General features: G+C 32.7%; 1 protein-coding gene and 2 long non-coding RNA genes across 11 annotated transcripts; 2 read left to right on the forward strand and 1 right to left on the reverse strand.

Annotated features, from left to right (window-relative positions):
• The first annotated feature begins 1266 nt into the window (after positions 1-1266).
• LOC118492406 lies at positions 1267-3432 on the forward strand. Its single transcript, XR_004893587.1, has 2 exons — positions 1267-2459; positions 3061-3432. It is a non-coding gene; the product is annotated as an uncharacterized LOC118492406 (long non-coding RNA).
• A 78-nt stretch (positions 3433-3510) lies between these two features.
• Positions 3511-4844, reverse strand: LOC110939449 (vascular-related unknown protein 4). The gene is made up of 3 exons (XM_022181056.2): positions 4367-4844; positions 3921-3977; positions 3511-3806 (listed from the first exon to the last, which is right to left on the reverse strand). Exons 1-3 carry the CDS (start codon positions 4661-4663, stop codon positions 3690-3692), a joined length of 471 nt encoding a protein of 156 aa, XP_022036748.1. The 5' UTR covers positions 4664-4844; the 3' UTR covers positions 3511-3689.
• A 7536-nt stretch (positions 4845-12380) lies between these two features.
• LOC110942061 lies at positions 12381-15729 on the forward strand. 9 transcript variants are annotated; one of them, XR_004893591.1, is made up of 7 exons: positions 12381-12872; positions 13403-13462; positions 13809-14102; positions 14396-14552; positions 14775-14854; positions 15054-15347; positions 15614-15729. It is a non-coding gene; the product is annotated as an uncharacterized LOC110942061 (long non-coding RNA). The 9 variants fall into 9 exon arrangements; XR_004893592.1 differs by having other exon boundaries at positions 13914-14102; XR_004893595.1 differs by having other exon boundaries at positions 14033-14102.
• The last annotated feature ends 6111 nt before the right edge of the window (positions 15730-21840 follow it).

Raw genomic sequence — 21840 nt, forward strand, 5'->3', positions numbered from 1 at the left:
CTTTGTCACTACAAAACATGAATTCATCTCCTTTGTGTGCATATATACATTGTCACAAACACAAAACCAATCAACTTAGTATCATTCTAAGTAAATTAAATATGTTTGCAAGTAATTTATGCATGAATATGACATATATACACAAAAGACGCTTGTTGAACCAGTAATTTTTGTTGAGTTAGGTTGGATTGACAAATTTCTATATACGTAACACATGAAAATATTTAGTTGTATGATTTCTCATAATCACATGGATTATAACGAATACGGTTTAGAGGTGTCAAGGAGGCCCCATTGACCACTCACATGTCTACCAAAAGTGATTTGAATCGCGTAAATCACGTACAAAACACATGGGGAGAATTTAGTCCATAAACCTCCGCTTTATGCCACATGTCCCGACTACTATGCTATCATTGCACACGACGACATAGTTTTATGATTTTAGTAAAAGCACATGTTTGACACTTTTGGCGATTTTTAACGTGTATGACCTATTTCAAGGTTTATTTTTAACTGGCTTTCTTTATTCTATCCATTTAATCAAAGAAAACACTCTACCCAAAACTACATTTTATCAAGTATATTGAGTTGAAATTATTACATGCTTGTAGCTGGTTTGACAATTAACCAATTACTATAATGTTTAATTGTGAATATGGTAGTTGCAGCTTGCATTGTCTACCTAATCTCATGTGCCATCTTTTCTATTGCATGTTTACCTAATTAAAGCATCTAAACCCAACTTTTGGGTTGTAAAAAGCTGTTTGTAAATCCATTTGTTTTTTAAAATTATATCGTCCCATTTTGTGGTCACATTCTTATTTCATCGAGAAATTAATATAGAGATGAAACTAAAAAGATATAGAACCCACAACTGTTTGGCCTATGACCAAAAAAGTAATTGGTGTGTTTCTGCATATATGATATATGTGTATGTACATTGGAAGAAAATGTTGGAAAAATCACATTTTCACTAACTTCAAAATCGTATAAACTATATTTATATATGGTTATTAAATTACTTATTTCAGGATTTGTGTTCTCCTACACAAGAGCTTCACAACAAACCAAACTATGTCCGATATGGAGTTAAGATGAATGAGATATTGATGTTCGAAGTTGTGGTTAAATGACCAAAATTGCAAAAATTTGGAAGAATATGGATGAAACTTGTCCCACATAAGAAGTGTGACAAACCTTGCAGTGGGTTATAAAAATGAGCACTCCTTGGATATTGTTTCCTTAGATAAAGTAACAACTAAGACGATAAAAGGTGGGGTGGGCGACGGGTGCAATGTGACACTTTGACGATGCACTTCGCATACACGCATCATTGCGAGCCGCTGAGAGTTGCCTAGTATTGAGGGTGTAACTCACTACTGCTCCATAAACCTATAAACAGTGTCATGAATTCAGGGCCGTTCCAACGTTTTTGTAGAGCCTAAGCGGACTACGAAGTGGAGACCCTTTTGCAAAACATATAGAGATCAATAGAAAAATTAGCTGCTAAAGTTAACCTACGTTTAGTAATTAGCCCTAATTTTGCCCATAAATTCTCCTCCAATCCCGACAGACCCGACGCCATGAGTGATTACCGTTAGTGATAGCCGATAACCTAGAAAATCGAAAAAGCAGGTTGCGATAGGAGGCATGAACGAGGACTATGGCTCAATTTTAGGGATTTTTGGCGCTGATTCACGGAATTCAGATGAGGTCTAGTGGTAGGTAGTTGCTACAAAATGTAATTATGTCTGTGGTTTAGTTTCGAAACTGGGTTTTAAATGTGGGCCTTTTTTCCTAAATAATTTTTATTTGTCTAATCTTATTAAAAAAAACATGGTCTAGTTTTGCTTTTATTTTAGCCTGATACATATACAATATATAAAACTTTACTAAAAATTGGAGTCCCTTGATTTTTGGTGGCCCTATACCCGTGCCTAGATTGGTAAGCCTAACGGGTCAGCCTGCATGAATTAAAATTACAGTTTTGATTCATCAATTTAGATCAAATTTTAATGCAGTTAGAACTGGTTAATTAAAGATTAATGTGCGTTTCGTTTCAATTTTGTGTGGTGATTAGAAAATGCATATCAAAGTTCATTTTGAGTTGATAGAAAAAACTAGGACACACACATAAGAAAGATAAACATTTTTCGGCAGATTAGAGGGGGCACTTTGTAAGTCGTTCCGCGTATTTTTTTTCTTTTCTCACAGAATACTAAAACACCAGAAAGTCTTGAACTATCTTAGGTGCGTGAGCCATCTCCGGCACATACTATACTTAATACTTGTTATTGTATCAAGGGAGGCATACATGTTCGTCTAAGAGAAGACACAAAATCTTTTTGAATGGACGTAATAAACACGAAGCCTCAACCAACACTAACGGATTATTCAGTTTGTTTTGCAGCCAAGAACATGATTGAAGACTCTGGTTCGAATAATTTAACATTTATGTAATGTTTATTTTTTATTTTTTGTAGTTCGTTTATACATGATATGCATGGTACTAGTTTCACCACGATAATAGAGTATTTCTCTTGTAACTTTAGAACATATTTCCATAAAAAAAGACCCATTTTCTCAACTGAAAACTCATTTATATCTCTTTTTAAAGTCGATTTACAACTTTTATGAATAAGCTAAAAGCGTTGTGAATCGAACGTTTATCGTAACATATTTCTATTTATTCTAGAAATTGGGGGTTTAAATCTTGCAAATAGTGATGTATATATCCTAGAAAATCTAGAAATTGCGGTTCAATTTTTTAAAACTATTTATTAAACTTTCAACATATATTATAAGATGAGATCTATGGTTTTCTAATCATTCAATGTCTTTAAGAATGACCACCGGCACTGGCAAGGGTGCTTTTAATTCCTACTGAATCTATGTCCAGGGTGAATTATGGTTATGTTGACTGCATTTTATTTATATTTGGTTGTTGGTATTGGTTGCAAATTATTTATTTGTTTTTCTTGAAAAAACAAAAATATAGCAGCTTGCATGATCTAAATAAAATTATTTTGACTCTAAACTAGCTGAAACTTATATCAGAATTGTTGAGCATGCATTCCTTGAGACGATTAAACTTATATCAGAATTGTTGAGCAAGGCAGAAGAAGGATGTCGGAAAGGATGGCTTTGCAAGGTATAGTCGAGGTGGCTTGTTGGTTCCTTTGGAAAGCTAGGAACGATCTTAGGTTTAATGGTAAAAGGTGTAATGTTGAAGAGGTCTTTAGTGAAGTTCGGTTGGTTAGTTATTTTTGGTTCAAATGTCGGGCTAAAAATGGCTCTTTCGACTGGGGGGATTGGTGTAAATTTGTAAATATGCAATTGGTTTGTTGGTTGTTGCCGTCCCGGTTTCGGGCTCGGTGTTTTAATAAAGTTCTCCTTTCAAAAAAAAAGAGAGAGAAATAACTCAAGTGAGCTGATTTGCAACTAATTATTTTTAGTCCATGTAGTTTGGAACAAATATAAGTGCACATTATAGGTGACACTAAATGCTAATCAACCCTTGTTGTGGCTTATGATCAATCCATTCATAATCAATCATCAGACATATCGATTAACATACAAAAATTTCATCTTAGACGTTGCGCGCCTTTTGGATCTTTTCAGAAAAAACTGATCCATCTTAGTTTATGTTTCAAAGGATTTTTGCATCAAACAAATTGTCCTGTGATTCAAGATAGATAATTGGCTAATGAAGACAAAGGTGCTAAACAAAGCCCCCTTTTCTTCAACTCCATATTTGAACTAACCCTTCTCTTGTTTTGTCCTTCACACGTGCCAACTTTCTCCTGCAAAATCCAGATCATACAAACAAATGGTAAGTTAACCTTATTTTTGAATTATTACACTTTTTTTTCCTTTTTTTTTTCAACACGAACCGGAAGAAGATTGTTTAAACTAACCTCTGAGATGTGTAGGGTTTTCGTCTTGTCGATTTTCACTTGATCAAAATAAGTAACCTGCTTATAACAAGATGAAGAGGATATTAGTGAACATGTTTAAATGATCTTCCTAACCCATATATAAATTATAAACACCCGAAAAATCAAATGAACCTTCCCAAAACCCTACTGAGGCTAAGCTAACCCTTAATGCTTAACATGTTCATTTTGTGATTCCAGTTATTCCACACATATTTGGATATGATTTCATTATTACATCTATATACATTCATAATTATCTTGTAATCTCTCACCTATTAAGATTGTTTCATGATTAAAATTATATTTAGATGATTTTGGGAACAAAGTATCCTTTAATTTTGTTTTTAAACACATGAGAATCACTAGAAACTTATTTAGCAACGGAATCGATCAAGGCGTTCGAATAATAATGTATGAAAAGATACCTTTGGACAGCTCAAAGGAGAACTAGCAGTGTCTTCTAAAGAATCATCAATTATTGTTTCTTTGTTTTTTCTTTTCTTCAACCTCAGGTTCTTATTGTGACCATCTTGAAAGCAATTAGCTGCATTCTTGACAATAGAGGAAGAAGTAGCATCTGGTACTAATGAATTTAGGGTTTCATCACAACTCATGATCACTTTATGATCATTTTGCCATAAAAACTCTTCAAAGTAAAAGGTCCAGCTGCTTTCTTCAGGCTCTTCATCATTGTTCATGGGTGTTTCTTGAAAACTCTTCATGTTTTCAAGAATATAAAGTAGGGTTTGTTTGTTTGTTTGTTTGTTGTTAGGCTGTTTGCAAAGTCCTACATGGGTTGTATATATAGCTATAATTCTATGAATTTAAAACAAAAGTAAACTCAAGATCACCTGTTATATGGAATCTTGATTGTGGGCCTCATATATATAAAGAGTTGGGTTGATCATAGAGGGAAAGTTTTGACCTTTGTTGTTTATGGTTCTTGAATTTGATTATTACATATTTCAAACCCCATTTTGTTTCAACTAATGGTTTGAATTTGAGCCACTTTAAATTTAATGAAAACCAATGTATGGATTACAAGAAGAAATGAGTTGACCGGACAAGTTTAATTAATAATAATTAAATGGATAAATATTTAATATACGGATTAAGAAAACAAATTGTTTGGATTCTATATATAAATATGAGTATAGTTTGATGGCTTCCCTCCACTACATAGTTATATATGTTTAATCTTTATTTATAAGACTTAAATAAATGGGTAAATTAATCATTACCTCTAGAATAAACAAAGTGTTTTATATATACATCAACTACTTTCTTGGTGTGGACTAATAGAAAATATAACTTCACGAATCCAACTTGTACAAGAACAATATATAACCTTAATTCGATGATTGTTGGAACTACGTACAAAAGGTGACAATAAAACTCCAATAATAATCTAACATATAAATAAATCTAATGTTGTGTCTTTGAGTTGTTGCTAGTTCTTTCCGTTACTAATATAACATTAATAACAGATCAACCTAGGATGAGAATAGTGGGTGCGCTCTCAGTCTCGTCTTCTAATCTTTATATTTAGTAAAAGTGCACAAATTTTATGTATAAAGTTATGATTTTCCTTCAATAATTGATAAGCTATTTGTAAATCTAAGTTGTTTATAGTATCTAAGGTGTTGCTTATGTGATTAACATTGAAGTTATATATAGTTTTGTTGCATTGTTTATCATATGTGTACATACCGGAATTCAAATATATGTTAGAATGGATTATAGTTTTAAATTTTTAATACTTAATCAAACTAAATATGAATCTACGAAAAAGCAATCAAGTAATCTATGGATCTAATAATTCTCTCAAAGTTGATAGTTGATCTTGTGGATTAGCTTAGCCTATGACTTTAAAACACTTGTCATAATTTGGTTGGTAATGGTTGACATTAGGTTTATAAAATTATAATATTTATTTATATCCATTACATCATCCTTCTCTGTGATACCAATTTCGTCATCTTAAAGAAAATTATCACATCTGGTGAATTTAATATTTATCGAATAAAGTTAATGAACAAATGTTTATTAAATAAAGTTAATTAACAAATCTTTCTTTCTATACTAATACACAAAAATCCTTTTTAGACACGTGTCATTCTCTGGTAATTTCTCACCCTTATTTTTTTATTTATCTCTTTTATTAACTAACTAGCTTATAACCCCGTGTATTACACAGGTTGAATGACGAGAAATGTAAATTATAAACTTGTATATAATCCTTATTAATAAAATGGCTTATTTAGATAAATTAGTAAAACAAAAGAACAGTTATATTTTCGTTACTTGTACATGTGATTTGATACTTTATTAGTAATTATTGTTTATATCCAAATAATATATTTTATCTTAACAAATATATATGGTTAGGGTAAAATAAAAACTTCTACGAGTTGTGAGAAATTAGAGAACTCAACCTTATAAAAGGTTTTTTTTGAATTTTTTACAGACGGTGTGAATGAACGGTTAGAGACTTAAGGTGTTAAACTTTTTTATTTTGGATTCAAGTGGTTAAAACCACTAAAACATAGGGACTCAAAAAGTAATTTACTATTAATTAAATTTAAAATTATACATTTGATCTCTAACTATATAAAATAATATTATACTTTATTATATTATTTGATACATTTATATTTGTTATAGATAATTATTAATTGAATTTGAATTTAGACGTTTATCTCTAACTATATTATTAATATTATATTATATTTTGTGTATAAAATTAATATGTAATACTATTATTAAAAAGGAGAAGGCACCAGAGAGTGACACGTGTACAAAAAGGGGTCCTAAAGGGTTATAACCTATTGGTTCTTGGACATAATCAGCCGGGTTAAATCGGCCTTGAAAGAAAGGAGTAGGATCGCCATAGGAACGGTGCGAAGCAGATCGCTGGAGAGGTATAAACGAAGGTTGAGGGTTACTCGGATTGTTTTCCGAATCTGGTCCAAAAGAGTGACGGTATGAAGGTGTCGAACTGTGTGAGGTAGACCGTCTTGCCGGCTCAAAGAGGTTTCTTCTACGTCTCTGAGGTTCTTCGCTCCTTGTGCTGGAAGGAGCTCGCATGTTCGAAGGTCCAGCCTCGTGATCATTATGAGTAGTGATTGGCCCTTTGCCTCTTCCTCCTCTTCTAATTGCTGGTGGCATATTTCCTGCTTAACAAATCTTTAAATCACAATAAACGATAAAAGACAAACTGGAATAACAATTCGAATTTGTCCTATGTTCTTGTCTAGACTCAAGTATATGCAATTGTGTCATTGAGATTAAACACATAAGGATAGTGTTTAATTCACTCAATGTTGACTCTGATACCAACCTGTCACACCCCAATTTCCACGTGTATCACCGGATAGGGATCAATTTGTATTTAAATTCAAGAAAGACTCCCTTTAAATCCACATTCGAAGATCAAGCAGGTATCTCTCTTCCTCTTCTCCCTTTACGTTTTCTTTTCCTGTTTATCTTCTTCCTTACCATCATGACCAAGATGATGCTAAGATCCTCCCCGACTAAGGATCACACAAAAGACAGTCCTCTTAAGAGCCAGGGGATCATCGAAGATTCCATGAAAGAACGATGCTGCTTCACTGATCCACAAATAGACAGAATCCGTCATTGTTTTCCGGCGAGTACCGTTTTCAAAACCTTTGACCCCACCACTCTGAGCGATTTTATTTCTGAAACCTGGGTAGCTTTCCCGGTCACTCCATTCACAATAGGATACACATACCCTTTCCCTGAATTCACCCAGTCTTTCTTTTCCCTCACCGGCATCTCCTATATTCAAGCTATGCCAATGATGTGGAGGGTCTTGATCACCCTTGAAAGAATCATTGAGCAAGAAGGCATTGATCTGGGAATGTCGGAGTTGGCAGAGATGTACAACCTAGTGAGCCACGGATCCCACCGATATTTATTCAAGCACAAACCCTTTGAAGAACACCCCATCTCCAACGTTTAACTTGCCCAAACATTTTGCAAAGATTAATTCTTCCATTTACGGCTTTTGTTAAGATATCAGCTAGCTGATCTTCAGATCGAACAAATGGCAATTCAACGACCCCTGTTTCTATTTTTTCTTTAATAAAATTCCGATCCACCTCTATGTGTTTTGTTTGGTCGTGTTGTACCGGATTATCCGAGATTTGAATGGCAGCTTTGTTGTCACATAGAATTTGGTTAGGTTTACTTGGAGGAAAAACCAATTTCGGTAAGAAGCTTTTTAACCCACAAGATTTCGGTCAGGCCTCGTGCTATCCCTCTGAATTCTGCCTCTGCACTGGAAAGAGCCACCACTTTCTGTTTCTTGCTTCTCCAAGTGACAAGGTTTCCTCCAACTAGGGTAAAGTATCCTGAGGTTGACCTTCGGTCACTTTTATCTCCTGCCCAATCTGCATCGGTATAGACTTGAGTGTCTAAATGACCATTTGATTTGAATAAAACACCGTGGCTCATTGTTCCCTTGAGATACCTAATGATTCTCATTACTGCTTCCATATGAGGTTCTTGGGGTTGATGCATGAATTGACTTACAACTCCCACTGCATAGGCTATGTCTGGTCGAGTGTGTGACATATATATCAATTTCCCTACGATCCGTTGGTATCTACCCTTGTCAGTTAAGTGTGCTCCTTCCTCCATAAAGAGTTTCTGATTCATGATCATAGGAGTGTCTGAAGGTTTGCAGTCAATCATCCCTGTCTCTGCCAACAGGTCCAGAACATATTTTTTCTGGCAAATGAAGATCCCTTGATTCGATCTTATCACTTCAATCCCAAGAAAGTATTTGAGTCTTCCCAAATCCTTCATTTCGAATTCTGAAAACAAATTTACCTTCAATCTTTTTATCTCTTCCTCATCATTCCCTGTCACAATCATATCATCAACATAAATAACTAGGCAGGTAATAAGTTTGCCTCTTTGTTTAAGGAACAAAGTATGATCTGAATTGCTCTGTTTGTATCCATATTTCTTCATAGCTATGGTGAATCTCCCAAACCAAGCTCTAGGGGGTTGTTTTAAACCATACAGGGATTTCTTGAGACGACAAACTTCTCCCGGTTTAAAGCCTTCGGTGAATCCAGGTGGTGCTTCCATATATACTTCCTTTACAAGCTCTCCATGTAGGAAGGCATTTTTAACGTCAAACTGGTGGAGTGGCCATTGTTTTTTTGCGGCTATAGAGAAGAGTACCCTGATTGTGTTATCCTTATTAATAAAATGACTTATTTAGATAAATTAGTAAAACAAAAGAACAGTTATATTTTCGTTACTTGTACATGTGATTTGATACTTTATTAGTAATTATTGTTTATATCCAAATAATATATTTTATTTTAACAAATATATATGGTTAGGGTAAAATAAAAACTTCTACGAGTTGTGAGAAATTAGAGAACTCAACCTTATAAAAGTTTTTTTTTGAATTTTTTACAGACGGTGTGAATGAACGGTTAGAGACTTAAGGTGTTAAACTTTTTTATTTTGGATTCAAGTGGTTAAAACCACTAAAACATAGGGACTCAAAAAGTAATTTACTATTAATTAAATTTAAAATTATACGTTTGATCTCTAACTATATAAAATAATATTATACTTATTATATTATTTGATACATTTATATTTGTTATAGATAATTATTAATTGAATTTGAATTTAGACGTTTATCTCTAACTATATTATTAATATTATATTATATTTTGTGTATAAAATTAATATGTAATACTATTATTAAAAAGGAGAAGGCACCAGAGAGTGACACGTGTACAAAAAGATTTTTATTTATTAGTATAGGAAGATAATATTATTAAACATCAATTTAACTAAATCTATTTATCTCTTTTGTTTTCATAATCTGAAATTGATTTCTTTTTAACCCCTTTGATTAATTTGATTTTTCACTTCTAATTCAAAAGTTTTCATCTTTGCAATTTAGCCCCTTTAATATTTTTTACTTTCAAACCAAAGCTTTTCATCCTTCGCAATTTAATCTCAACACTTTTTTTTACTCTCAACTTTAATCTCTTATATACTTTTCATCTTTCATAAGTTCTCCGTTTAACGCGTCGTTCTAAATTTCCGAGTTAACACGCCGCAACGTGCGTGTGGGGTTCAACGTTTTTTCATCTCTTTTTTTCCTGTGTGACATGTCCGTCGCAACACGTCTATTTTTCCGGTTTGATAGGTCTGTCGCAACGTGCGAGTCAGAGATCGACTTAGTTATTTTTTTCCTCGGTTTTACACATAGGCTCGTGGTCATGTGAGAAACATTTGCCTTTCATCTAACATGATATATAACTAATGAATCTCCGCCGCGTTGCGGCGGGTGGTAATTCTAGTATAAATAATACATTAATATTAAATGTTATTCTAATTTATTAAAAATGTAACTTTTTTTTATTATTTACTATACAAAGTTACATTTATATAACCCGTGTAATACACAAAGTTTTTAAAAATATAACTTTTTATCATTTGCTATGTAAAATTAGATTTATTCAACACGTGTAATACACGTGGTTTTTTAAGGATATAATTTTTTTATTATTTAATAGATTTTTCAACCCGACTATACACGGGTTTTTTAAAGATACAACATTTTTATTATTTAATATACAAAATTACATTTATTTAATCTATGTAATACACATGGTTTTTAAAGATATAACTCTTTTTTAGATCTATTCAACACGTGTAATATACGGGGTTTTTAAGGATGCAATTTTTTTTTATTATTTGGTAGATTTATTCAACCCGATTATACACGGGGTTTTTTAAAGATACGCCATTTTTAGTATTTAGTATACAAAATTACATTTATTTAATCTGTGTAATACACATGTTTTTAAAGATATAATTTTTTTATTATTTGATATATAAAATTACATTTATTTAACTCGTACAATATACGGGGTTTATAAAGATATAACTTTTTTTATTATTGAATATATAAAATTAAATTTATTAAACCCGTGTAATACACGAGGTTCTAAACTAGTGTTTATTAAATGAAAATAATACCTTGGCGTATTTCATCAAACATGCGATAGTTTTTATAAAAGTTGCTAGTCTCGAGTAAAAAATGTGGTGGAAAATTTTTTTTTTTCCTTTTAAATAAGTAACTCAAACCTAAATTGAGTAAAGAGATGATAGTTCAATGAAGTGATAAACTCAAGGGGTAAAGAGACAAAACCAAATCATTTTCTTATAGGCAAAGTACTTGGTTTGGGCATTCCTTAGTTCTCTAATTCTAAGATTAATTCCACTTAATTATTTTAGTTTTCTAAGATTAATTCCACTTAACTATAACCTATTATTTTTTTGTTTCTTAAGGCTTGATAAAAAATTAAAACAAGTTTTAAACTTATTGTAACATATTTATAGTTTGATATCGATCGGTAAGGTACCAACCGACTCTCTCTATATATATATATATATATATATATATATATATATACTATTTAAACTAGGGGCTACAATTTTTGACACGACTCGTCAACTCGAGACGAAAGAAATAGGTTTGGGTCTGCTAACACAACCCGTTTAAAAAAACGAGTTGGGTTTAGGTTGATCCGTTAACCCGTTTAACTATTTAGAAAAAAAAAAACTTTAATAGTTTTGTTTTTGTTTTTTCTTCTCTATTTTACATCGCTAGTGATAATAATGTTAGTTTTTACACATTATATTATTTACTTGTCACAATCATACTCAGTGCTAAACATGTTATCCATAACTCCTTTAAAACCCAACAATTCGCTTATAAATCGTTAACTTGCATGGCTCATTTAAAAATACAGGTTAAACGGCCAAACGGGTCAGGTTGAGGTTGACTCGCATATATATGTGTGTGTGCGCGCGCGCGCGTGCAGGTTAGGGTTGAAATCTTTGACCCGAATAATAATATGGGTCGGGTTCAGGTTGAACATTTCAACCCCACCAACCCATAATCCGTCAACCTATCAACCTGACACAATTGACACACCTAATTTAAACAATCTTCCATCATACTCTTTAACCAACATTTGTTAATAAAACTTAAATGATATTCTTGTCCATTTGGTTTGTCGAATTTTTTTGAATGAATTGAAATTTTGAAAAGAATTGGAATTTGTTGCAATTGAAATTAATTTCAATCAAAATTTGTGTTTGGTTGGTAAATTAATAAATGTAATTAGATAAATTAGAGAATGAAAATGATGAAATATTGGTTATTTTTGGTAATTTATTAACATTCCACAAGAAAAGTTGAAATTCGGCTGAGGTAGTGAAGGATTCTTACATTCCAATAAATCTATCTATTATACTAAATGAATTCTTTTAAGCCACAAGGTTTATTCTTAGCCAATCATTTTGATAATGTGGACATACTCTAAAGGCTGATAATTGGTTTTGAGCGAGATTTTTATTTTCTCCTCTTTTTCATTCACGCGGTCGTCCCTCTGAGTTTCCTTTTTTATTCTCCTATTTAATTGAAATTGAAGCTTCTTCTAATCAAGAACCCTAAATCCCTCTGTATTCTGCTTCTCCCATACGTTTCATCTTCGCACAATATCTCTCTCCTCAACCTTTTCCCTATCTTATTTTGCAAATCACAAAACTAGGCGTCTAAAGCAAGGATTGAAAGCATCGATTGAAGGCAACACAGTAAGTTATTTTCGATCCTTAATCTGATCCACATATGATTTTTTCATAACCCTAATTCTCAGCGAGGCAATTCTCATATATCTCTGATTCATCCTAAATCGTTACCCTCTGAACTGGATCTCGGTATGTTAAATTTTAATCTTATAATCCTACGTTTCTACAAAACCCTAATTGTGATATGTGCGATTTTCAGACCTTCAAACTTCAAAGATCCAGAAAGAATTTGAGGGCTACTGTATGAATCGGATTCTGATCGTGTGAAACGTAATCGTTTTTTGTTCAGATCTGGTTTTAGTTCATTGAATAAATTGCATGTTTCTAATACCCTAATTCCCTCAATTCGTATGATTAGTGTTATAAAACTTTTGTGATGTAGACAGTATGTTCGTTCGTTTGTTTATGTTCCGATTTTGTTCTGAAGTTCCAGTATGATTTTCAATTTTTCTTTCTTTTGCTTATTATTTTTGCATTATCAATTACAATCGGGGCGTTTAGATCTTTAATCGGGGTGTCTAGGTCTCTATTTTGGTTTTTTGTTGTTAAAACGCAATGGGATTATGAAACTCTTTAGCACTTTGTACCAGCCTTCACATCTGGGAAATTTGTTATTAGGTTTTAATGGAACTAAGAGTGCCTTTGTTGTTGGCCCATTGCCCTTGATTCAAAAGAGTTTGCTGTGAAAGATGACTTTGTTGATTATTCAATGTCAATTAGCATCTTTTTTTTGTTGAATTTTAGTTAGAGCTCAGGTAATTAAGTCATGAGTTGTGTTGTGTGTTTCTATCATTTTATAGTCCAGATGAATATCAAGACTCAAGAGGGCTACCGGCTATTGCTGTTATATTGTTTGTGTGGTGAGTATTTATTTGTTCTAAATGAGTAACTTTTAGTGTGGCTCAACTTGAGCCATTTTATCCATTACCTTTTGCTATTTATAATTTCACAACAATATCCATTATATGAGCATTTTTGTTCGTTCTTATACGACATGGAAAACAAAACATGATTTAGAACATCATTGACTCAACTGTACAAAAAGAGTTTTTATGTAATTAACCTTTCTAGAATAAAGTCATCTACGAAGTTTTATTTATGAATGCATTTCATATTGCGACCGGGACTTTAATTTCTTAATAACTGGATGTGATTTTTAACAAGTTTAATTAAAAAAATTGTGTTTGTTTATGAATTTCATACCAGGTTTCAATTCTTTGATTTCAATATTCACGGCTATCATTTATTTCTGTGTTAATTGGAATTTGGATATGGTTGTTCTGGATTTCAAAACAAGTGTTTGTATGTTAGTTGTTTGCTAAGAAGGCTACAAAGCAGCAAGATTTATTTCTGAGGTATTTCATGTTAGTCACAAGGGGTGATGGTTTAATCCAGTCAACTCCATGCCGGTTAATTGTGTATGAAAACAGAACACATGCTTGGGGTTTACAAGGTGTGAATGCATATTGGGGATCTTAGCTTTTCTGTTAGTTCAAGAAGGTATGCGACTGGTCTTTGTATAGAAATTAAGCTACTGTAAAAGAACCTGGATCAGGATTAATGCAAATATATTATGATTATGTTAGCTTGATTACAAAGTAAAAAAGTTAAAAAGGTCGTGTTTTTGGGATAAGAATTAGTGAATTTGACACATAATTATGTTGATTGTGTTTGGTTTCAACGATTTGCTCTTTGTCTCTATCAAATGAGTGAATTACATTTATAAACATCTTAATCATCTAACTTAAAATAACATCTGAGGTCTGGAATTTTATGCATTTAAATGTTTTCAGGTCAAAACCACAGGTGGCGGCTGTTAGGTGTGAGATCTCCTTTTCTTCCCTTTGATTCTCTGGTTACGCTACGATTATTCTCAAGACAGGGGGCCATTTATAGGTTCAATGATGTTGGTTAGGGTTGGTTTGATCTTTTAGGAATGTTCTTTTTGAGGTAACATATTATGAGAGCTGATGTTTATACACGTCTCTGTTTAATTTGCTTATGCTAAAGGGATGTTGGATTTTATCTCAGTTTTTTTAAATTTATATAATTTGAAGTGGTTTTGATTGTTTTTAGATGGGTTAATGTTTGTATTGTGAATTAAGTGTCTGATTTGTTGTTTTTTTGTGATAATGTAATTGTGCTTATTAGGGTTTGTTTTGAATGGTTTAGGATAAAGTGGTGAAGAGTGGGTCGATATGGAAGTTATTGAGGAGTTCCTCGGGTGTAATCGGTTCGGTTCGATATGGAAGGTATTAAATTTTAGCAAAAAAATGAACTTCTAATCATACCTGACTTCTTAAACTACTCACTTGATTCGATGATTGAATTTGTGTTATTATGTTACTTTTGGTACATTGATAGCATGACAAAATGGATTATCTTATACGAATAGACCCATTTTCAAGTAATTCAAAATTCATAGCTGGCACACGTATATTTTATTTTCAGGAGGCAAAACCAGCTGATTTGAATGAAAGTGAACCCATGTTACAATCTGTTATGCATAAGATGTGTGGTTTTGATACATATCATGCTTCAAGATCTACAGGATATGGTCAAAGTTCTGAAACCACTGTGGTGTTTATACAGATCATGCTTCAATAGCTACCGATTTGCCGGTCAAACAGGCCAGGGATATTGTGAACTGGCTCGCTTCAGGTCAAGAGGTTCAAAGACTATGTGCATTAACAGTCAAGTCCCTTGATACACTCTTATCCAATACTCCTAAACCTCTTGCAAAAGGTTCTTATTTCTTGATCTTTTACTCTTCCAAAATTGTACAAACCATAGGGACTAAAATGGCTTACTCTTTATTGATTCTAATAGCTATGTAGTTATTAGTTAGTGATGTTGCTCAAACGATCACTCTTTATGTAATCGCCCTCTTTTTTTAAGATAAGTTATGTTTTTTTTTCTATTTTCTTTTGTTTTAGAGTTTGTTCTTTTGATTTAATTTTAATTTAATCTAAATAATAAAGAGCTGATAACTTAGATTTTATTTTCTATAGGTTTGTAACAGTGACATGAATTGAACACACTTGGACACCATCTTCCAATTATCAAATCCGCCTTGAAAAGGCCAGTAATATTTAGTTTATTCAGTTACTTAACATTATTTGTATCGTGGGTCACATTCATATGATGAAATATAGTAGTTAACAAATTAAATTTATATTTTACAGCTTATACAGGAGGTGTTGATATTGCAGCATTTTACAATACACCACCAGGTAAAATGGCTGCAAATAGTAGTAAAAAAAGCTATAAAAGGAATCACTGGTTTGAGCTCATTGGACTTGAGATTAACAAAAGCCAAAAAGCAGCAAGCAAAAAAGAGAAATAAACAAGGCAATTATGCTTGCACAAGAGGAAGCGCAAAAGGCTTGGTAATGGTTTGAACTCTGTCCCCAATACATAGACTATTATTTTTTATGGTCTTTAGTGTCCAACCATAGAAAAAATAAAAAATGAGGGTTATACGGTTCAAACTTTGGCACTTTCAGTGAGGGGGCAAATGATTATTTTCTTTTATTTCTATCAATTATTAATAGAGATCATTATTTGAAAACTATGGGTCAAACGATTTCAAGTTACTTATGACTCAAAGAGTTTGATGGAACTAGCATCATAGGGAAATGGTCGACCCGTTGATGATGAAGTACATCATAAGCAACTTTCTATGGAAGCAGGTAAATATTCCAAGATTAATGAAAAAAAAGAAGTTGTCATATTTTGTAATTATATTCGGTTAGTGTTTATATCAATCTTACATGCTCTTTTTAGTGAAGAAAAAGATAAAACTCAACATACCTATGAATAGTAAGAGTTCTTAATGTTGTGTTTTGTATTTCTTTTAACCGACGCAGTTCATTATTACCTAATAGTGTAAATGGTCCACCATAAATAAGATTAAATGGCTAACATTCTATTCTATTTTTTTTCTTTGAAATTCTTGCAGCAACGAAGATGCAGTGGAGGGCCTAATAGGAGTATGCCCCCGAGAACTATTTGATGCCTCCAGGTCCTATTCCTTACAATCCTTATTGGAATGGGATGCATCTGCTAATGGATGCATTTATAGGCCCGTATGGTGGTGGCATGTCGTGGTAGAGCTGAGTTAAAGAGGAAGCAGGATTTTGAGAAACACCCACAGGTTAGTTTTTAATCACGTTATTGCATATTATTTGATCATCTTCACTTCTATTATTAGTTTTGTAACGGCAGATTCATATTCTTTCTTCTATAATGGTACAGTCCATGATGAAGTATGATTGCAATAAAAATCATTACCATATGGTTCCCAGTATCCCTCTCCTGGTAAGTCTTTAATCATGTCTCAGACTATTGTTTTTTCTATTAAAAATGATCAATGACTTAAAATGGTGCATGATGACTGTTACCATATTTTTTATAGTCATTTATGTATAGATTTACATATGTTTATTTGTGTAGATAATAAAAATATATATTGTTTATGCTAAAAAACTAATACGTGACAGATAATTCAAATATCACATAAATATGTGCAGGACCGTTTTACTTCATTGGCCCTTTGAGGAAGTCGACCCGTTGAAGAAACAGATAGAAAGACCAGGACCGTTTTACTTCGTTGGCCCGACCCGTTGATGAAACGGATAGAAAGGCCAGGACCGTTTTACTTCGTTAGCTCTTTGAGGAAATCGAGAGTTTGAGATATTTGTGTTAAGCCACCCGCGAAACTCGCGGGATCTTAGGCTAGCGTTGGAATATATTCAAATTACAATTTCATCATGTGTCAACTAAACATTAAATTTCAATAGAAGTCATTTCAATTCCATCCTAATTCCATAGGATTCTCCGAACCAAACGACCTCTAAGAATTCGCTAGCTCATACACTTTATAAACTTTAGAGATCACGAACTAATTAAAGGTTCAAGATAGAATAAATGTTGATACTACTAGTGTCATATTAGAAAAAAAATGTAAAAGGTGCTCGCTATCAAAGTTAGTGAGATGTTTAAGAGGTGACCACTACCTATACTAATGAGATGTTAAAGAGATAATCACTATCACTAGTGAGGTGATTATTGGTAATCTAATCTAACTTGTAATAAGGGGTGGTATATCTGATATCTACTTTTTTAGTGAGACATTAAAATAGTGATTTATAATGGTGGAGAGTAGGGGTGTGTAATAATCAAACCGTGCACACCCCTAGTGGAGTATAGATTAGGGAATAACAATTCTTAGTGGAGGCCAGGAAGTGTATGTAAGATGGGCTCGTTAACAACCACTCGTACCACTATAAAATCCTTGTATTTATGTGGTGATGTCTCTCCAAGCCTAAATTCTTTACTTATTGCTGTTTAGTCTTCAAGAATACATGAAAAATAGTCATCTAACAAACAAAGAATTTATAAAAAATTCAAGAAATTAAAAACTAAATTATTGATAAAGTAGTATTTACTGTTGGGACTAATCTTGTCATAACTCAAAAGTTGGAGGGTGCTAAGTGGTTTAGTTTATTTTTGGTGGAAGATTAATTATTTATGGTAGTTTTATTTTATTATTATTTAGGTTTCCTAATTCTAGTCTAGGTATGTTTCTTGGGCATCAAGGTTGTTTAGTATAAATAGGGGTTATATGTTTAGGGTTTATGTACCTTCAATCTTAATCAAAGTAATTTTTCTTGTTAAATCTTTTTTGTTGATTATATTGAAGAAGGTCTGATTTCCAACAATTGGTATCAGAGCGGTTTATCAATTTGGGAAGTTTATAAAAGCGGTTCATCTTTTCATCATCGATTAGGAGGCTTGTTATCAGTGGATTGTCAAGTATTCGGGTTGAACGATTGACGGTATCTGCGGTTGATAACAAGGGAAAAATCAATTGTTTTTTCAGCGTTGTTTTGTTAGAATTAATTCTAACGCATGTGGGTGAAAACATTGAAAGGGTTATAATATATTTTTCAACTTCAAAGTTTGGGTTTTATCTTTTGTGCACGTAAATCATTAAAAGATTCCTTTTATTTCTCTGTTTGTGTATCGAACAAAAGAAAAAAAAGTAAAGTTTGATTTGTTTTTTAATTTAATAACAAACAACAAAGGTTTGGTTTTCCAAAGTGAGTATGGATCAATCGAGTAATCAGGCGTTGGTTAACGTTAAAGAGAACAATACTATGTCGCTGCAATGCCCGGTGTTATCTTCAACAAACTACACGGTGTGGGCAATGAGAATGAGGGTTATTTTCAATGTTTACGGGGTGTGGGAGCAAATCGAACCGGGTACGGGTGTGGATGCCAAGAAGAATAATATTGCAATCGCTCTCATGTTTCAAGCTATACCAGAAGAGCAGATATTGCAAGTTGGAAATCTCAAAACAGCAAAGGAGATGTGGGATGTTCTAAAGACCCGCCATTTGGGTGCAGATCGGATCAGAGAGGCAAGACTGCAGACTTTAATGGCGGAGTTTGAAAATCTAAAGATGAAGGATCAAAGTGCCATAGACGAGTTTGCTAATAAGTTGTCAGGGTATGCCTCTAGAGTCGCCTCACTTGGCTCGGTTATAGAAGAAACCAAGTTAGTCAAGAAGTTTCTCAACGGATTTCCGAAGTGGTTCATTCATATGATGGCTTCAATAGAACAGGTGGTGGATTTGAAGACCATCGACTATGATGATATCGTGGGTCGGCTTAAAGCTTATGAAGAAAGGATTAAGGATGAGGAGGAGACTCAATCCGGTAATCTAAACCAACTTTTGTTCTCAAAATCAGATGAAAAAGCAAAGGAAAAAGAGCACAGATGTGAGCATTGCGGTTGTGGAAACTCAAATCGAGAAGATCTTGGACGAGGCCGAGGTAGAGGTCGGGGGTCCGGTAGAGACCAAGGAGATGGTCGAGTACAACAGGACAAGAGCCACATCAGGTGTTATAAATGCAATGAGTTCGGGCATTACATATCGGAGTGTCCAAGGTGGGAGAAAAAGGAAGAGGTGAACTTGACCCGATATGAGGATGATGGACCAGCTCTAATGTGAAGAAAGTGATTGACAAGATTAGGGGGGTGATTGTTGGGACTAATCTTGTCATAACTCAAAAGTTGGAGGGTGCTAAGTGGTTTAGTTTATTTTTGGTGGAAGATTAATTATTTATGGTGGTTTTATTTTATTATTATTTAGGTTTCCTAATTCTAGTCTAGGTATGTTTCTTGGGCATCAAGGTTGTTTAGTATAAATAGAGGTTATATGTTTAGGGTTTATGTACCTTCAATCTTAATCAAAGTATTTTTTCTTGTTAAATCTTTTTGTTGATTATATTGAAGAAGACCTGATTTCCAACATTTACAACAGCTCCCTATACCACTCGTTTCTAAAATTTAAGATAAACTAGAATTAAGCATCTTCGTATTGCGACGGAGCCTAAAACTATGTCAAATAATATTAATGTCACACCGCTGGTAATGTCCACCAACACTGAAGTTGTGCCGCGTTAATGCAAAGAAATAAAACTGAAACATATAACATATAAAAAATAACTATGTCGATTTATGACACACGCGTTGCGACGAACTTGTTAAATGGAAAAAATAAACGTAAAAACGTTGAACCACACACACACGTTGCGCCGTGTTAACTCGCAAAATAACGTAGAAAAGAATAACTAAGTCAATGTAGGATCCGCCAGTTGCCGCGAACTTACCAAAGGGGGAAAATAGACACGTTGCGACATACCTGTCAAATGTGAAAAAATAGACCAAAACGTTGAACCACACACACACATTGCAACGTATTAACTCGCAAAATTTAGAAGAAAACGTAAAACGAAAAAATTGCGAAAGATAAAAAGTATGAGGGACCAAAGTTGTCAATAAAAAAGTTTTGGGTAAAATTACAAAAGATAAAAATTTTGGGTTAAAAGTAAACAAATTAAAAGTGTTAAAATACAAAAAATGAAAACTTTTGGATTAAAAGTGAAAAATCACAATTTTTTTTTTTTTTGAAAAACACCCCATACTTGGGGTATAACATATTAACAACAGAATGCAACAATTAGTTACTAATTTATATTATAGAAATATTTAAAAATCATTCTTTTTCACTCCACATCAAAACTACTATATCTATATATACCCTTTTTATAATTTGAAAAATCAACAAAATAACTTTTTATATATGAAAAGCTATTATTCATTCTCCATCAAGTTATCGTAAATACATAAAAACCAGAAATATAATAAATTAAGTGTTTATGAGTAAGATAAAGATAAAAATGATGGATGTGGCATAATTTTTTTTCTAACGTGAGAGAATTTTAAAAACAAAATTAATTAAATTGTAGGGTAGAACATGATTGAGCTACTATGAATACTCTAAGTTCTCATTGTTATCAAAACAAACATTCCTCTAATTTTTGTTAATATCAGTTTACAAATTTTTATAGTTGGGGTACTTTATCATGACCACTTTGCATTGTTCATAAACTATGACTTTTTACATTGAAAAAGATATATGAACATTTATATAAAAGTCATAGATTATGCCATGAGTTGTATATTAGATTAAAATGTTTTTGTTGAAGATTATCAGAAGTATTGGTATAAAGAAATATAATGGCTACGTAATCATCTTGTATATCATATTCAAACAATAAATACAAATATATTATGCGGTTTTTAAAGTTCTTAACTTACCAATACATCTAAGAACACTTATGTATATATTGTATTGGGACACACAATATAAAAACACACGTGTGTTTGTGTGTATGTTTATTATAACATAGACTATTTTTAGGCGGTGTCCTTTATGATTAAAATTGATGAGTTTTGTTTACGATATTGTTTACATTTTTTTACTTATTTAATTTCTTATTTATTCATTTTTACGATATCGTTTACGTTTCGATCTAAATTTTATGAGTTGACATGCTATATATGTGTTTAGTTCAATGTTTTTACATTTACTTCTTTGCGGTTTAGCGATTTTGTAGCAACGAGCGGGTCCTGTGTCGACTTAGTTATGTCTATCTGTATTTTACATTTTGGTCTATTTATTGTGAGTTGACACGCGCTTTTTTACGATAATGTTTTATGTTTCGGTCTAAATTTTGCAAGTTGGCACGTTGCGCGAGTATATAGTTCAGCGTTTTTATGTATATTTTTTTGCGGTTTAACAATCCTGTGGCAACACGCGAGTCCTAAGTCGACTTAGTTATTCTAATCTATGGTTTACGTTTTGGTCTAATATTTACGAGCTAA

This window comes from Helianthus annuus, chromosome 5, assembly GCF_002127325.2.
Source record: "Helianthus annuus cultivar XRQ/B chromosome 5, HanXRQr2.0-SUNRISE, whole genome shotgun sequence".
Classification (NCBI taxonomy): Eukaryota; Viridiplantae; Streptophyta; class Magnoliopsida; order Asterales; family Asteraceae; genus Helianthus; species Helianthus annuus.

Bases quoted from the DNA above. Each gene is read 5' to 3' on its own strand.
- LOC110939449 (XM_022181056.2), bottom strand. From the start codon at position 4,663: ATGAAGAGTTTTCAAGAAACACCCATGAACAATGATGAAGAGCCTGAA. The intron at 3,978-4,366 runs GTATCTTTTCAT...TGTTATAAGCAG, and splicing joins CTCCTTTGAGCTGTCCAAAG to GTTACTTATTTTGATCAAGT. The intron at 3,807-3,920 runs GTTAGTTTAAAC...TGGATTTTGCAG, and splicing joins AAACCCTACACATCTCAGAG to GAGAAAGTTGGCACGTGTGA.